Source organism: Leucoraja erinacea, chromosome 21 (assembly GCF_028641065.1).
Source record: "Leucoraja erinacea ecotype New England chromosome 21, Leri_hhj_1, whole genome shotgun sequence".
NCBI lineage: Eukaryota > Metazoa > Chordata > Chondrichthyes > Rajiformes > Rajidae > Leucoraja > Leucoraja erinaceus.
Genome location: NC_073397.1, coordinates 23,834,827 through 23,850,641, shown reverse-complemented (window position 1 = coordinate 23,850,641; position 15,815 = coordinate 23,834,827). Strand labels below are relative to the sequence as shown.

At 40.8% G+C, this 15,815-nt stretch overlaps 1 protein-coding gene across 4 annotated transcripts in view; it reads left to right on the top strand.

Moving 5' to 3' along the window:
* Positions 1-13,644, top strand: part of znfx1 (zinc finger, NFX1-type containing 1) — a 43,456-nt gene extending 29,812 nt beyond the window's left edge. For all 4 annotated transcript variants that reach the window (XM_055652426.1, XM_055652428.1, XM_055652427.1 and 1 more), the window contains 5 exons: positions 1,831-1,985; positions 3,639-3,784; positions 5,397-5,507; positions 8,352-8,447; positions 9,346-13,644. In XM_055652426.1, the coding sequence (XP_055508401.1) occupies positions 1,831-1,985; positions 3,639-3,784; positions 5,397-5,507; positions 8,352-8,447; positions 9,346-11,781 (2,944 nt within the window). In that variant the 3' untranslated portion in view covers positions 11,782-13,644. The remainder of the gene's footprint in view (positions 1-1,830; positions 1,986-3,638; positions 3,785-5,396; positions 5,508-8,351; positions 8,448-9,345) is intronic.
* Positions 13,645-15,815: the final 2,171 nt, after the last annotated feature.

Sequence of the window (15,815 nt, the reverse complement as noted above, 5' to 3'; positions counted from 1 at the left end):
CTTTGAGGTTAGGGGAAGGAAGGATCAGTCCAGTGACATGAGCCAGGAGGATTGAGATGAGGGACGAAAGATCAGGCCTCAGGTGTTGATCCTGTGAGGACATAGTCACTGGAGAGATTTTGTGGATGATGTGGGAGATGAGGGCATGATTGGTATGGCTTGTATGAGGGAACATTTATGCTTTGGGTCAGTGAGGAATAAAATTGTGGAAGGAAAAGTATCTCCCGAATTGAGAGAATTGTGGAGAGGAACTCAAGATTAACAGTGACAGCAAACTAAGTGATGTTGGTGAGTGGGTTGCAGAAGGATGCAAGGGATTTGTCCAGCATAGTACTTATTCAAAGTTGTCCCTGGAATAAGAAATTCTGGTTCAGAATAACATAACATCAGTTCTCCTGCTATGCAAGGAATTGGCTGTTTAAATTTCCAACATGGTACAGAACAACAGGAATTGTTGCTATTCATGCTTCACTGTGGGAGAAGGGGAAAGTCCTTAGTGGAGTTCACTTTTCAATTACATGATAATTAAAATCTTCATTGGGCAATTGAAGGTTTATTTGTTTTAGATTTAAACAAAAGCATATAATTGTGAGCTGAATGCATTTGGTTTAATGCCCCCTCAAAAAAAACTGATGGATAGATAGCCAGTAAGGTTATTGGATTTGAAAAATGAATAGGTTTGAGGTTCAGATATGTGGTTCGGAACATGAACTTACACTTGCCAAACATGATACAAAAACCCTATATGATATTTTTGACACTTGTAGTTCTCTTAAGATGATGTTAATCAGCCAACTTGGTAGAAATGAATGCACTGAAATTATGTGGTTCCTGAAAAATATTTGTTCTTTTAAATTTAGACCATCTTTAGAGGCAGATACCACTCATGAGGGGGTCATATTCCCAACCTTTGACAATACAACCCTTTCCTGTTACAAAGTCTTGGAAATAACTTAGGCGGACTGCTCGCTGTAGCGTGCATGATCATAGAGTACATAAAACTTTGAAACGTGTAACATTCTTGCAGGGTTTGACAAAGTAGATGTGAGATTGATGATTCGACACGATTGGGTATTTCAGCAAAGGTCGGAACTCTAAATTAAAGGGGCAGCCAGATCTGATATGAGTAGATATTTGTTCATTTCAAGAGATTTTAACCTGTAGAATCCTCCATCAAATAGAGCTGTGGAGGCTCAGTCACTAAGTACAATCAAGATGGAGATTGATGTACTTTTACGTATTCAGGGAATTAAGGGATATGGACTTAGTGCTGAAAGTAGTGTGGAGATATGGAGCATCAGGAGGATCTATGAGCCCTATGCTTCCTTCTGGCTCAAGGCCCCAATCAGTCCCTCTCCACTAACACTACAATCTGCCTGGTAGATCTTGTTGTCACCCTCCACTTGACCTGCTGAGTTCTTCCAGCAGTTTGATTTTTGTTCGGGTTTAGAACTTTCCCTTTTACCCATTCCCGTCAAATTTGTATACATAGAGCGACCTCACTCCTGGACGATCCTGGACAGAAGGACGTGTGGCCTTCTGTGGTGCCACATGATGAAAACCTGTTCCCCACTTGTCTTTACAAAAACAAGAGACCCAGCTGACTTTTCTGTTGTTCAAGCCAGTTGCTGCCATTCCCTGGGATCGCTGGGTCTTGAGTTTGATAATAGCTATTAGGCACCCCCTAGTGGAAGAAGAGTGTCTTGCAGTGGCCCAGGCCAGAATCCTTGCACAGAAGGGAGTGGTGCGGTTATGAATTTTTCCCATCATGTTTTTATACCATTGATTACTTCAGCAATTAACTAGTATACTGTTTTGACATCATTCTAGGTTGTGGTTGTCCATGTATCAGATGGATATACGACGGCGGATAATTCAAGATGAGCAGCTCTATCAAGCAGCAGCGGACAGGCTGACAGAGTTGAGGCTGCAAGAAGACCTCTGGGTTCTAAAGGAAGCGAAAGTCGTCGGAATGACAACTACAGGTTTGATCTCTTTGAATTCATTAAATATTTGAATCCATGGTACTGTGCAATTATTCAGATTTGTTTTAACCACAGGGGCTGAAGAGGATTCCCTGTGAATTAGGTGTGAAAGTAATATAAACTAGTTTTAAATGTGATTTATTAACACACACTGCACAAATAAAACTTACTTTGCTCCTAACGACGAATTTAAAGCTTGAAGAAAAGAAACAAAGAACCGCAGGTGCTAGTTTACCGAGGAAAGACACACAATGCTGGAGTAACTCAGCAGGTCAGGCAACATCCCTGGAGAACATTGATACGTGATGTTTTCATCCAAAACATTTTGATGCGAAACGTCACCTATTCATGTTCTTCGGGAATGCTGCCTAACCCGTTGAGTTACTCATACATTTTGTGTCTTACCAATTTATAGGTTGAGATTGGGTGGCAAGGTGGTGCAGCTCACATCCTTACAGCGGCAGAATCCAAGGTTCAATTTTGGCTTTGGGTGTGGTCTGTGTGGAATTTTCCATTTTCTCTGTGACTATGTGGGTTTCCCTTGGGTGCTCTGGTTTCCTCTCACATCTAAAGACCATTGACTAATAGCAGTCAAATTATTATTAATTTGGACACATTAATAGTGTCCAATTAATTTTTTAAGGGACTGACCTACTTTCACGACCTAATTCACGACCTTGTTTACTCGTGGACATTTTTCATCATGCTGGAAAAAACGCTCCGACCTACTTGATGCCACGAGTATCTACGACCTACCTACGACCTACCTACAACCTTGTGACGACCTTGCTGCGAGTATGAGTCGAGGACAAACTCGGCAGAGGTCGTGAATTAGGTCGTGAAAGTGGGACAGGCCCCTTTAGATTACTAGTGTGTCATGACTGATAGAATCTGGGAGGAGTTGAAGGGAATTTGTGGAGAATAAAATGGGATTAGTGTAGAGCAGTGGGTTGCTGATTGTCAGCATGGATTTGGTGGGACGAAGGGCCTGGTTATCACACTATGACTGAGCTCCAAAATGTTGTAGAAATTTCAATATCCAGCCGTGTCTTCTCCTTCCATCTGATTGCCCATTGTGGATTTAATTATCCCCATTCCTTTGCCACCACTGATGATTACTTATTGCCCACCTGCTGCTGACTTTTACAGATAATAAATTAGCTCAGATGGGACATCTTGGTTGCTAAATACGAGTTGGGCCGAAGGGCTGTTTCGGTGTTGTATGACTGTTTAATGACAGAAGATGCAGTGGATTTTCCTGTTGTCAATTCAAGTTGATGCCACCACCTTGGTACCAATGAAACCTTTTAACGTGCCCTCATTGTTATCAAACTTCTGCATTTGGCTAAAAGCGCCAAAAACATGAGCATATCTGCTCTGTGGATTTTGCAAGGCCTCAAGCAGCAGTCTGTTATTGTGTCATGTTGATCAACCGCATAGAGAATTTGCACTAATAGTTCCTGCCGGAAGTTGATAACAGCAGGCTTTGCTATCCGTTGGCCTCTACAGCTCACATCCAAATTCCTGAATGTCTTGAATTTGTCACATTAAGTAAATTTTATTCAATCTCTTAAAATAGTCTAGAGCCAGACAACATGCAAATGATAGTGTTTCATAACCTCAAGCATTTAACTAAATTATTCATTCAAACAGGTGCAGCTAAATACAGGAAGGTTCTACAGGAAGTACAGCCCCGGATTGTGGTGGTAGAGGAAGCAGCGGAGGTTCTGGAAGCTCATTTAATAACAACACTCAGCAATGCCTGCCAACATCTCATTTTGATCGGAGACCATCAGCAGGTTGTTCCTCCTTTTGTTGTTGTTGCATATGTTGTTCCCTCCTTTTTGTCATTTCAGCAGTTGCACATTTGATTTATTTAGGTTGCATAAAATTTACTTGAGCCTTGCAATCGAGGCTAAATTAAAATGAATAGAACCACAAACTGGAATGACCACCACTTCAGCCAGAAGTTGGTACCTTTTATTTCCAGCATAAGGTGTTGTGCAATATTGTGGATTGTCAGCAGAAAGGCACCTATACCGAACAAATAGTGAGCCCATTCACGATACCGTTTGTCCTGTTTATAACATCACATGACTAAATGAAAAATTCAACGTAATAATCATATTAAGTGGCATATTAGGATGACACAATGATGCAGCAGTAGAACTGCTGCCTAACGGCACTAGAGACCCGGGTTTGATCCTGACTACAGGTATTGTCTGTACAAAGTTTGTACGATCTCCCTGTGACCATGTGGTTTTCTCCAGGTGTTCCAGTTTCATCCCACACTCCAACATCATAGAGGATTGTAGGTTATTGGCTTCTGAAAATTGTAAATGGTCTATAGCGTGTAAGGTATGCTAGTGTACAGGGCGATCGCTGGTCAGCGTGGATTTGATGAACTGAAGGGTCTGTTTCTATGCTGTATCTCCAAAGTGTAAAGTTTTCTATGTTTCAGGCTCATTTTTAAAAGACATCTTTAAACTCAGCTTGTTTTCACAATCCATCATTTGAGGTGTCTTATAAAATCCAAAGAGCTAATATTCTAAAATAATGGCAAGTTCAGCTGAGAAGTTGTACCATCTTCGAACGGGCGATATTGTTTAAAAATATTGCCTTGTTGATGCTTCGTTTGTTCCCGTGGGATTTTCTCATCACCATCGAAATGCAAACAAACAAATAGGCTCAAATTATTGTGGGTCTCAGTGTTAAATTGACTTGTGCTATTAATCAGTGAAGTACCAACAGAAGAAGATTATTAATCCTGTTTCCTTGCTACTAAATTATTTTACCCACATCACTAATCTCACTTAAATATCAACATATATTCTATAACTAGATTGAATATTACTAAATACAGGACATTAATGATCACTTTTTAAAAAATGTAACACATAATTAATTGACTGGGTTGAATTTTAATAACTGACTGTTGGTGAGGAAGATTTCACACCTGCTGCTTAAACAAATACACTTGACTAGTCTGATGTCTGGTGGGTGCTGCCTTGGTGAGTCCCCCTATCAACCCCAATGTTCCTTCTGCAATGGTCTTACTGCACCAAGCTCGATAATCAAAAGAAAGTGAATTGATTTTGAAACTCCCAAGTTTTAAGAAGATTTCCCTATCAGATCGACTTTATAATGCTGGTTGAGGTTATGACTCCAGCCATTAAATTTGCTAGTTTGCAGATTGTTAGTTGGAGAAAGAAGTCATGTAATATGATGGTAGACACAAATGCTGGAGAAACTCAGTGGGTGAGGCAGCATCCATGGAGAGAAGGAAGGTGACCTTTCGGGTCGAGACCCTTCTTCATGTGGATTTGGCCATTCATATTTGGATTATATGAATTATCTTGTATTTTATGTGCCTTTTTATCTTCAGTTATTAACACAGTGCTTTCTTGACAGCTTCGTCCAAGTGCAACAGTGTATGATCTGGCCAGAAACTTTCACTTGGAAGTTTCCTTATTTGAGCGACTCGTAAAAGTGAACGTTCCATTCGTACGGCTAGATTACCAGGTAAGGGCAGGAAGAATCATGACAAACAGTTTCATAGTTTCTGGAACACATTTCTATGCTATGCCCTGTTTACCTTCTAATTGCTTCACATACCCACATGTTAACCTTTAGTGATTCATGAATAAGGCCACCCAGGTCCATCTTTTAGTCTCCTAACATTTTAAAAATACTTCAATTTTCTCTTTTAATAAAGCAGTACAAATATAAACAAGTCTGGCAAGAGTTGACCCAAAAATGTAGTAGTGTCGTAATAGGACACATTGTACCAAACATCAATTTTAAAGTGAGTAAGTTCAGTGGACAGGACATGCAGGGGCAAGACAGGGTGCAAAGAAGTGTTTAAGAAGGAACTGCAGATGCTGAAAAATCGAAGGTACACATAAAAGCTGGAGAAACTCAGCGGGTGCAGCAGCATCTATGGAGCGAGAGTGCAAAGAAGATCTGATAGACAAAACAGTATTTATTTTAATACAAGAAGCCTGACAGGTTAGGTAGATGATGTCAATGAATTGATTGGTACATGGGACTGGAATAATGGAGCCATAACAGAAACTTGATTGAGATAGGGGCAGGAATGGTGCTTAATAGTCTAGGATACAGATGTAACAGGGACAATGGAGGAGGAGGAGGAGAGAAGAAGTGGTGTTATGCATTTTTGAGTCGAGAGAAATCATGGTGGTACTTATACAGAATATTCTTGGGGTATCGTCCAATGTGGCTATATAGGTGAAACCTAGAGATGAAAAGGAAATTAACACTTTGCTGGGATTGTAACCCTAGCCACTTCACCACCCACAATAATCATAGATAATTAGAGTAACAAATATGTAGGGAGATCGCAGATAGCTGGAGGGATTGCTAGTGGGCCGAAGGGCCTGTTTCCGCGCTGTATCTCTAAACTAAAAACACAATAATAGAGAAGTAAGAGTAAGTGATTTCAAGTATTCACTCGGATTGCGATAGTGCAAAGGGGTTGGATGTGGTGGAAATTGTTTATTGTTTCCCGGATTGTTTTCTCAAACAACATGTAGAATGCGAGATGTTGCATTTTGGTAAGTGAAATCAAGGTGGGACATAAATGGTAAATTGTAGGGATCTGGGAAGTGTGGTAGAACAGAGAGACACGAGGGGATAGATATATAGTGGCAACACAGATAGATGGGTTGAAGAAGAAGTCACTTAGCCATTTGGCATGCTTGCCTTCATCAATCAGTGCATTGAGTACAGGTTGGGAGATTATGTTGCAGTTGTACAAGTTGTTGATGAGACCACATTTGGAGCATTGTCGCAGTTCTAGTCACCCAGCTACAGGAAGAAAGAAAGGGTGCTTAAAATATTCAGAAGGATGTTACCAGGACTGGAAGTCTTGAGTTATAAGGAAAGGCTGGAGAGTTGGATATTCCCTGAAGCCTTGGCTACATCTTATTTATGGAGGTATATAAAAGCATGAGAGGAAATGATGTTCACAGTCTTTTTCCCAGGATAGAGCAGTTGTAGCTTAACTGTGAAAGGGAAATATTTAAAAGGGGCCAGAGGGACAATTGTTTCCACACAGAATGTAGTGGGTATATGGAACAAGCTGCCAGAGGAAGCTGTAGAGGCAGCTTGTTAAAATACATTTTGACAGATATATGGAATATGGGCCAAACACAGGCTAACAAGACTAGCTCAGATAGACATCTTGGTTGGCATGGACAAGGTGGGATGAAGGGCCTGTTTCTATGAGGTATAACTGACTCTTGTCACCATTTTCCTTTCAAACATACTTCCACATTAATATAGGTGTTTGTGATGAACTAAACTTCACCCTCACAAATGATTTCCATCTGGGGGAGATATAAGGAGCAGAAATTGAAATAAATGCAGCTTTTAAATGTTTCTGTTGCTTGTTGATTTGGTTTCCAAATCTGTGTCACACATTTCAGTCTAATGCTACAGCAATAGTCAGCAATAGCACAGCTCTGTAACAGAACCAAAGACCAACAACACCATTGGAAGTGCATTACATTCCTGTGGCAGCTTGAGCCTAACGTACACCGATGATTGTTTTTCCAATTTACAACCATAAGTGGAATGATTTAGACATGTATATAAAGTAAGATTTGTATTTCTTGCATGCATCCAACATAGCTAATGTTTTGCACCCAACCCCCCACTTTGTGCACCTTGGCTGTGTACCTCTTGGATTACTATCTCACCAATGTTAAAGACATCCACATGCCACTCTCCTTGGTACTGATCCCCTAAATTCCTTGCCCACCTTATATCAGATGCAATCACTGCCTTACTGCTATCCCTAAATCTATAACCCTATACCTTTAACCAACCAAAGTAATCTCGCCCATGACACTAACTATTTCCTCCCTTTGACAAACGTCCTGTGTAAATGGTAATGCATATTTTCCCTTCCTGTTGTGAGGTTTGACATAAGTATGAAGGAAACAGTATAGGAGAGGTGAAAGGTTGTCCTATGAAGAAAATTTGGACAGGTTAGGCTTCTAATCATACAAGTATGAAGGGGGATTTGATTGAAACTTACAACATATCAGAACATATCCTGCCCTCATTTTTGGCCTCAAAAACATTTCTAATTCTCATCATTAAATTGATTAGCGTACATTTGCAGGTCTCATCCCACAACCCTTTTTATTTTGGAACAGCAGATTTCAAATTTGCTACTCTCCGCTCCTCTGACAGCAACCCTGTATAGAAAGAGACTGGAAGAACACTAATTCAAGTGACAATCAGATCAGCAGAACAGGCCTGAGAGAGCAAGGTGGCCTGTTCTTGCTCCTACATTGTGTGTGTATTCATATATAATGCTAATCTTTTTTTTTTATCCAGCATCGCATGAGACCAGAAATTGCTGAGCTTTTAACTCCTCACATCTATGAACAGTTGGAGAATCACCCATCTGTAATGGATTATGAAAACATTAAGGTATGAACCTATAATATATTTTTTAGATTTTTAATAATGGGGAATGAAATTAGTAGCATTTATTGTCTTTGTACCCTGGTCATTGCAATGATTTAATTATTAGCTGACAAAATGCTATTACAAAAGCTTTAGTCAGGCTCTTCTCTCAGTCACTTGAATATCAAAAGTATAGATTTAAAATAAAATCTCAAATTTGACAAGATCAAGTCCTAGATTTGATGGTGCCATCCACACACTGCATTGTCATCCTGACAAACATAAGACAAACAAAGTTCCAAATGAAATTCCCAGGAAGTAGCTGGCACACCATTTTTCAGCTGCTGCCACCAACAAATATTAAACTAATACAGTAATTGGTATAACCTCTAGTATATTGTGATGCTGTAGACCTACACATATAGCCAGAACAGTTTCATTTAATTTAAAGAACTGCTTCTTGAATACTGGATGATAATGAAATAACCTAATCCTCTAACTTTGAGGGAGGTCAGGCTTCTGCAAACTGTTCCTTGGAAAAATGTTCATGGCTCTCTCAAATGTTTCCATCATCTTCCAGTAAATAATCTTCTTGTCTATCCAAAACAGTGACACAAGAGACAGCAAATGCTGGAATCTTGAGCAAAAAACTAAGCACAGAAGGAACTCAATGGGTCAGGCAGCATCTGTAGGGAATAGACAGACAAGATTTTGGGTCAGAACACTTCTTCGGATCCTCCAGCAGTCAGGAAAAGGATCCCGACCCAAAACATTGGTCTGTCCATTCCTTCCTGACTTGCTGTGCCTCTAGCACATTTTTGTTGGCGTCTCTGTCTATCTCAGTTCAAGTTAAGTACAGAATACTTCATTTTTGTTTGCGTTATTTTTAAAACCGTTCTCTTCCTCCACAATTTCTCCACAGGGAATTTCATCAAATCTGTTCTTTGTAGAACACAATTTCCCTGAAGAGGAAATCCGGGAAGGGAAAAGCCATCAAAACCAGCATGAAGCTGCCTTTGTTGTAGCTCTGTGTCATTACCTCATCTGTCAAGACTACCAGCCTTCTCAGATCACTATCCTCACCACGTATACAGGGCAGCTCTTCTGTCTACGCAAGATGATGCCTTCTGAAAAATTTGTTGGTGTGAAGGTACATGTAGTCGACAAATATCAGGGAGAGGAGAATGACATTATCCTGCTCTCTCTAGTGAGAAGCAATGAATCGGGCAAAGTTGGATTTTTGCAAATAGCAAACAGAGTCTGTGTGGCACTCTCAAGAGCCAAGAAAGGTCTTTACTGCATTGGAAACATGAACATTCTGGCAAATGTTCCCCTTTGGAGCAAGATTATGCATACCTTGCATGCGAAAGGTAACATTGGACAGTCATTGTTGCTCACTTGCCAGAACCACCCAAAAACGAAGACCTTTGTATCCAACAAGGAGGATTTCAGCAAAGTGCCCGAGGGAGGTTGCAGCCTTCCATGCGAATACAGGCTGGATTGCGGCCATGTCTGCACAAGAGCATGCCATCCATACGACGTCGATCATAAGAAATTTAACTGCTTGAAACCATGTCAGAAAGTAATTTGCGGTGCTGGGCACAGATGTACAAAATCATGCTATGAGAAGTGTGGCAAGTGTCAGGTAAAAGTGGATAAAATCATTCCGAAGTGTAAACATATGCAAAAGGTGCCTTGTTCCACGGAGCCAGAAAAGTTTGCCTGTAAAGAACCTTGTTCAAAAATACTGTGCTGTGGCCATAAATGCACAGCGACTTGTGGGGATGAATGTGCAAAGTGCAGCCAGGAAGTCTCTATCACCTTAAAATGTGGTCATAAGCAGCAAGTGGAATGTTATATGGAAACGGCTGTAAGGCTAGGGAATTGTGTTCCCTGCAGACAAAAATGCAAAGCGCTCCTGGACTGTAATCATGACTGTCCTGGATCTTGCCATCTTTGCAATGAGGGTCGCTTCCATGAGAGTTGCAAACAGCCATGCAAGCGTGTGCTGATCTGCTCACATGAGTGTTTGGAGCCCTGCACAAACCAGTGCCCTCCGTGTAAGCGGAACTGTGAAAACCTATGCAAGCACAGTAAATGCAGGAGGAAGTGTGGAGAGCTGTGCACTCCGTGTGTGGAGCCTTGTGAGTGGGCATGTGAGCATTACAGATGTCAAAAGCTGTGCTCAGAGCCATGCAACAGAGAACCGTGTAATGAGCCCTGCAAGAAATTGTTGAAGTGTCGGCATCCTTGTGTCGGACTCTGTGGTGAACCGTGCCCGAATAAATGCCGTAAGTGTCACCATGCTGAACTCACTGACATTTTCTTTGGAACTGAGGATGAACCTGAGGCCAGGTTTGTTCAGCTAGAAGACTGTAAACATGTGTTTGAAGTGACTGGTTTTGACCAATACATGAATTTGAACAATGAAGACGATAGTACGGTTATAAAGCTGAATGACTGTCCAAGGTGCCGAACACCCATCAGGAAGAGTCTTCGATATGGAGCAATGATAAAAAAGAGCCTCGGCGAAATTGAGAAAGTGAAGAAGCTTGTTCAGGGAGATGCAGAAAAAAAGAAGCAATCTGTAAAAAAATTAGTGTCTCTCTTGTACACGCAATCCATTATAGCCGAACAGTTTCCAGATATGCATGATAACTTGTTATTCTCGTTGCATTCATCTGCACCTCCAATAACTCTGTACAATTTGACTGTCATTGAAAATAAAATTGCATTTCTGTGCAGGCTGGCTGAACTTAAAAGACAAGAAATTAAATTAAATTTATCCATGAAGGGAAAGTTTAATACAAAGTTGGCTGAGTGTTTGAAATGGATAAACAAACAGCGTGGGAGATTTACAGAGCAGGAGCTTAATGACCTGCAAAGAGAAATTCAAAGGCTTACGTTCCTTGTCGACCTTTATATTCGGTGTAATAAGGCATCAAGCAAACAACTGGACCCTTCAACAGAACAGACTGTCGCACGTGTGCAGAAAATCCTCGAAGGCACAAAGAAATTCACTGAGGAGGATGAAAAGTTTGTAGAAGAGAACATGGAAAAATTGAAGGTGGCTCTGCCTGACAATGGCCTTGGTATATCTGAAAATGAGAGAGTAATGATAGTCAAGGCAATGGGCCTTCGTCAAGGCCATTGGTACAAGTGTCCAAATGGGCACGTCTATGTCATCACAGAATGTGGAGGTGCCATGGAAAAAACTAAATGCCCAGATTGTGATGCAACAATTGGAGGTACCAACCATGCTTTGGAGGATAGCAACGAGGTGGCTTCAGAAATGGATGGAGCTCAATATGCAGTCTGGTCAGATACTGCTAACATGTTAAATTACGAAGAACTCTGAGACTTTTTCAGATAATGAACAAGGGCGGTCATTCATTCCTATGCATAAGATCTTGTACTGTTTACATTAATGTTTAGATTGCTTTAGCTGAATATGATGATCCTGTTGCAACACATGGACATCAAGCTTTTTTTTGAGGGGCGGTGCCCTCTGTTTCATCCTTTGCAAATGTAAGGCAAAAAAATAAGGCTGAATTACGCTGGGTTATCTTGTGATTTATCTTAAAATGATTGTTTACTTTAGAGCAATTGAAGATCAGTCATGTATTTAAAATGCTTTAATCCAAAATTAATTTGGGTTATGCATGTGTTGTAGTCAATGCTCTTTGTAAACCCCAAGACAAGTGAGGTATGGGTGCACCTCTATTATGAGTTGCCCATTCATATTATTCTCTAATTATATAGTTTGCTTCTACTTGTCATTAAAATGGGGGCATTTGTTGTTTTTTCACTGGAAGGTAATCTACTGTTTTATTTGCAAAAGTGCACATTTGGAACCATCTATAAAGAAAGGGACACGGTTTGTTTAGTTGATTTTATACTTTACAAATTAATGTCACTGTCCCTCTGACTGATGTAAAACTGCAACCATCAACTAAAGGGATCGGAGAGCACTCAGGAAATTTCTATCTAAATATGGGTATAATCTTAAGTAAGCTTGGGGCTTTAGGAATAGCCTGGGGAAACTCAAGTCAGGAGAAGCCATGCTCCTGCCTTCTAGTGGGACATTTGTCTTAGGTACTGTAGGCCAAACTAGGTGTGTACCTCCTCTTCCCCTAGACCCAAATGCATCAGAGAAATTAGATATCAAGGAAACAATGTGGTATTGTTGTGAGTCCTCAACAACAAAAGATTTATTTTCATCTAAATTTTAATATTTTTTGGGCAAGTTTCATCCTGATGTGAAGACCCCTCTCTAATCTTAAATTTGTCATATAAACCATTTCCACGCAGAAGATGCTCTTACACAATTTCATGAATTAATTTATCAAAAGAACAAAAATTGAGTACGTTAGGTGGGTCCAAGCTTTGTGGAAGGTATTGGTTATTTTAGTCCAAATAACAGATCCCAATTTCTACAAACCTTTCTTAAGAGCACACTCTCTAAGTCCATCTAGGGTGGAGGAAGACCAATGATCTCAATACATTGCAGAGCTGCTGAAAACCTCACACTTGCCCTAGCTTCATATGCTGAGGTTTGAGGTGGGTGCATTGTGACGTATGATCGAGGAGTAATAGCCCAAGGTTATATCAATTAAAAATAAATAATGTTACATTTATAAGCAGTAAGCACTAATCCAGCAGATGAAGTAATTATGAATCTCCATAAGAACTGCACTACCCAACGTTAGGCACATTAAATGAGAACTGGACAAACAATGGGCAATAAGCATAGATGGACCGTAGTGCGAGCACACCCTGGGCAACACAGTCAGGGTTTTAACATAGTTTGTTGACCATGGAGTATGGTTTCCTTCAAAACAATGTCTGTCATTTCGACTAATGGTAAATCTCTCCGCAAAGATATGTTCAAGCAAAAATGTAAGAAGATAATTACCTACTATCGATATTATCCTTGTTCCCAGAGAAAGTGAAGAATTTGCTTTGTTCCTATTATAGTGTGGTTGTATGAATGATTTCTTATCACTTTTCTGTGGTTTTAATAGAAGGTCATTTAGGCTTTAGCAGACTTATGTTTTGCGATAGATGATTTTGTAAGAAACAAAGCTGTTTGTCACATTAAATAAACTACTAACTACAGCATTGTCTGCAACAAATATTGAACGGAATTTGAATAGCTTATCCTTCAAATGTAACTAAATACAACGTCTGTAATAAAACTCTCGAAATAAGTGAAACAAAATGCTAAATTGACATTGGGTTTGCAGTGTTAACATGCGATAAATTAAGGAAACATTATATATTGCATTGTGCTTCAGAATATGGAACAAACCCCTTTATGACTGAAAGACAGGTTCCCTGTTTGCCAATATTTATTTGATTCAGTTTGGTTGTGAGATTTTGACCAAGATGAAATTTAGCACAATTACCACTCTTATAGCACAAATCATCAAAGATGCAACAATAATGAGTTGTAATTATGTGGAAGATAGACACAAAAAGCTGGAGTAACCAAATGGGTCAGACAGCATCTCTGGAGAATAGGAAGAGCACGTTTCAGGTCAAGACCCTTCTTCAGACTGAGATTTGAGGTAAAGGGAAATGAGATATATAGACGGTGATATAGAGAAATATAGAACAAATGAATGAAAGATATGCAAAAAAAGTAATGATAAAGGAAACAAGCCATTGTTAGCTGTGGGCTGGGTGAAAACAAGTTATAGACAATGAGACTCAACAAGACGACTTTGAACCTAGTACAACGAATTAGGGCGGGGGAGGGATAGAGAGGGGATGCCAGTGTTACTTGAAGTTAGAGGTGTGGGGTGGGGGGGGCATGGCATTGGCGCTCACCTCGTAGACAGGCGCCCCCAGAGCCAATCACCCCCCACAAGGAAAATTAAAGAATTTATGGAGGCAATCAATCGTCCCCACGTTGGTGGGGGGCAAGGGATAGGGGTTGGGGGGTGCGGGCAGTGTGTACTTGATGTGTGTGGGGGGGGGGGGGGGGGTGTGGGCAGCTTTGGGGGACAGAGCCTCCCCCTCTCCCTCGATGGCGGCACGCAGCATTCTGCTCCAAGCTTCTGCTGCCGTTACCGTAGGCAACCTCTCCTTCAAGCTGTTGCTGCCATTACCGTTGGCAACGTCCCATTGTGATATGATTGTTGCACTCGGCAGCCTATGTAAATGAGATGTCATTGTGATTGGTGGACTGTGAAATGGAATTGTGACATCACTGGAAGCTGCTGGAAGACTATCGCTCTCAGAAGCCATTATTATTCTCAAGTAGGCTTTTTTTCAACTTTAATCATCAATAACGTGAAATATAGCATCAAATCTGAAGGAAACCTGATTATCGCAACGACTGGAAAAATGTGAGTAAGATTCTGTAAAAAATGTCAGCGCTGCCGAAGATACAAAAACACACACATACAAGATGAGACTTTTATAAGTATACTAGACCAAGTGCAGACCCGTTGGGTCTGCTCCCCCAATGGTGTGATTCCCCCAACCCAATATTCCACCATGCACCCGTCTCCTCCAATGGAACTGAAGCCGTTGCCAAATGTAAGTTTCCAGCACTCCCCTGCCTCCCTCAATTGCACCTCCCCTGCCTGCTGCAGCAGTGAAAAGTTCAGTGTTCCTGTCTTGCAACTTTGTTTTGAAGTGTGTTGGAAGCTGATAGGAAGGAGCAGCCGTCAACGAATCAAAAGGCAGGAAGGGATCCGTACTGCAGGCGGACGGATGGATTTGAGTTTTATATATTAATGGATAGATAGATAGATAGATTATCAAACTAATGGTGAATAGCTTGCTGAACGGAGCATCTTAAAATATAGTTAAGATTACCTTTTAAAGCAGATCTGTCTCAGAACCACAGATAAGGGTTCGATCCAGATCTTGGGTGTTGGCTGTGCGGAGTGTGTGTCTCTGACAGTGTGGGAATCCCTCAGGTAACATAGAAAATAGGTGCAGGAGGAGGCCATTCGGCCCTTCGAGCCAGCACCGCCATTCATTGTGATCATGGCTGATCGTCCCCTATCAATAATCCGTGCCTGCCTTCTCCCCATATCCCTTGATTCCACTAGCACCTAGAGCTCTATCTAGCTCTCTCTTAAATCCATCCAGTGATTTGGCCTCCACTGCCCTCTGTGGCAGGGAATTCCATAAATTAGGTATGGTTTTCATCAATTCAATCAAAAACCGGAATAAACTGGAACATATGATCTTGGTGCAAGAATTTGAGAGTGATTAAATGACACCCATGCTCGAGGTAGTTAAGGTAGATAGGCCCAATCTTTTCTGCAAAGATTACGAAGTGACCCTTAATACAGCAGAAGATGATAAATGGTATATTTTACCCTCACGGCCATTTCTCACACAACTCAATGTTGGTAGAAGACAGCAGAATTA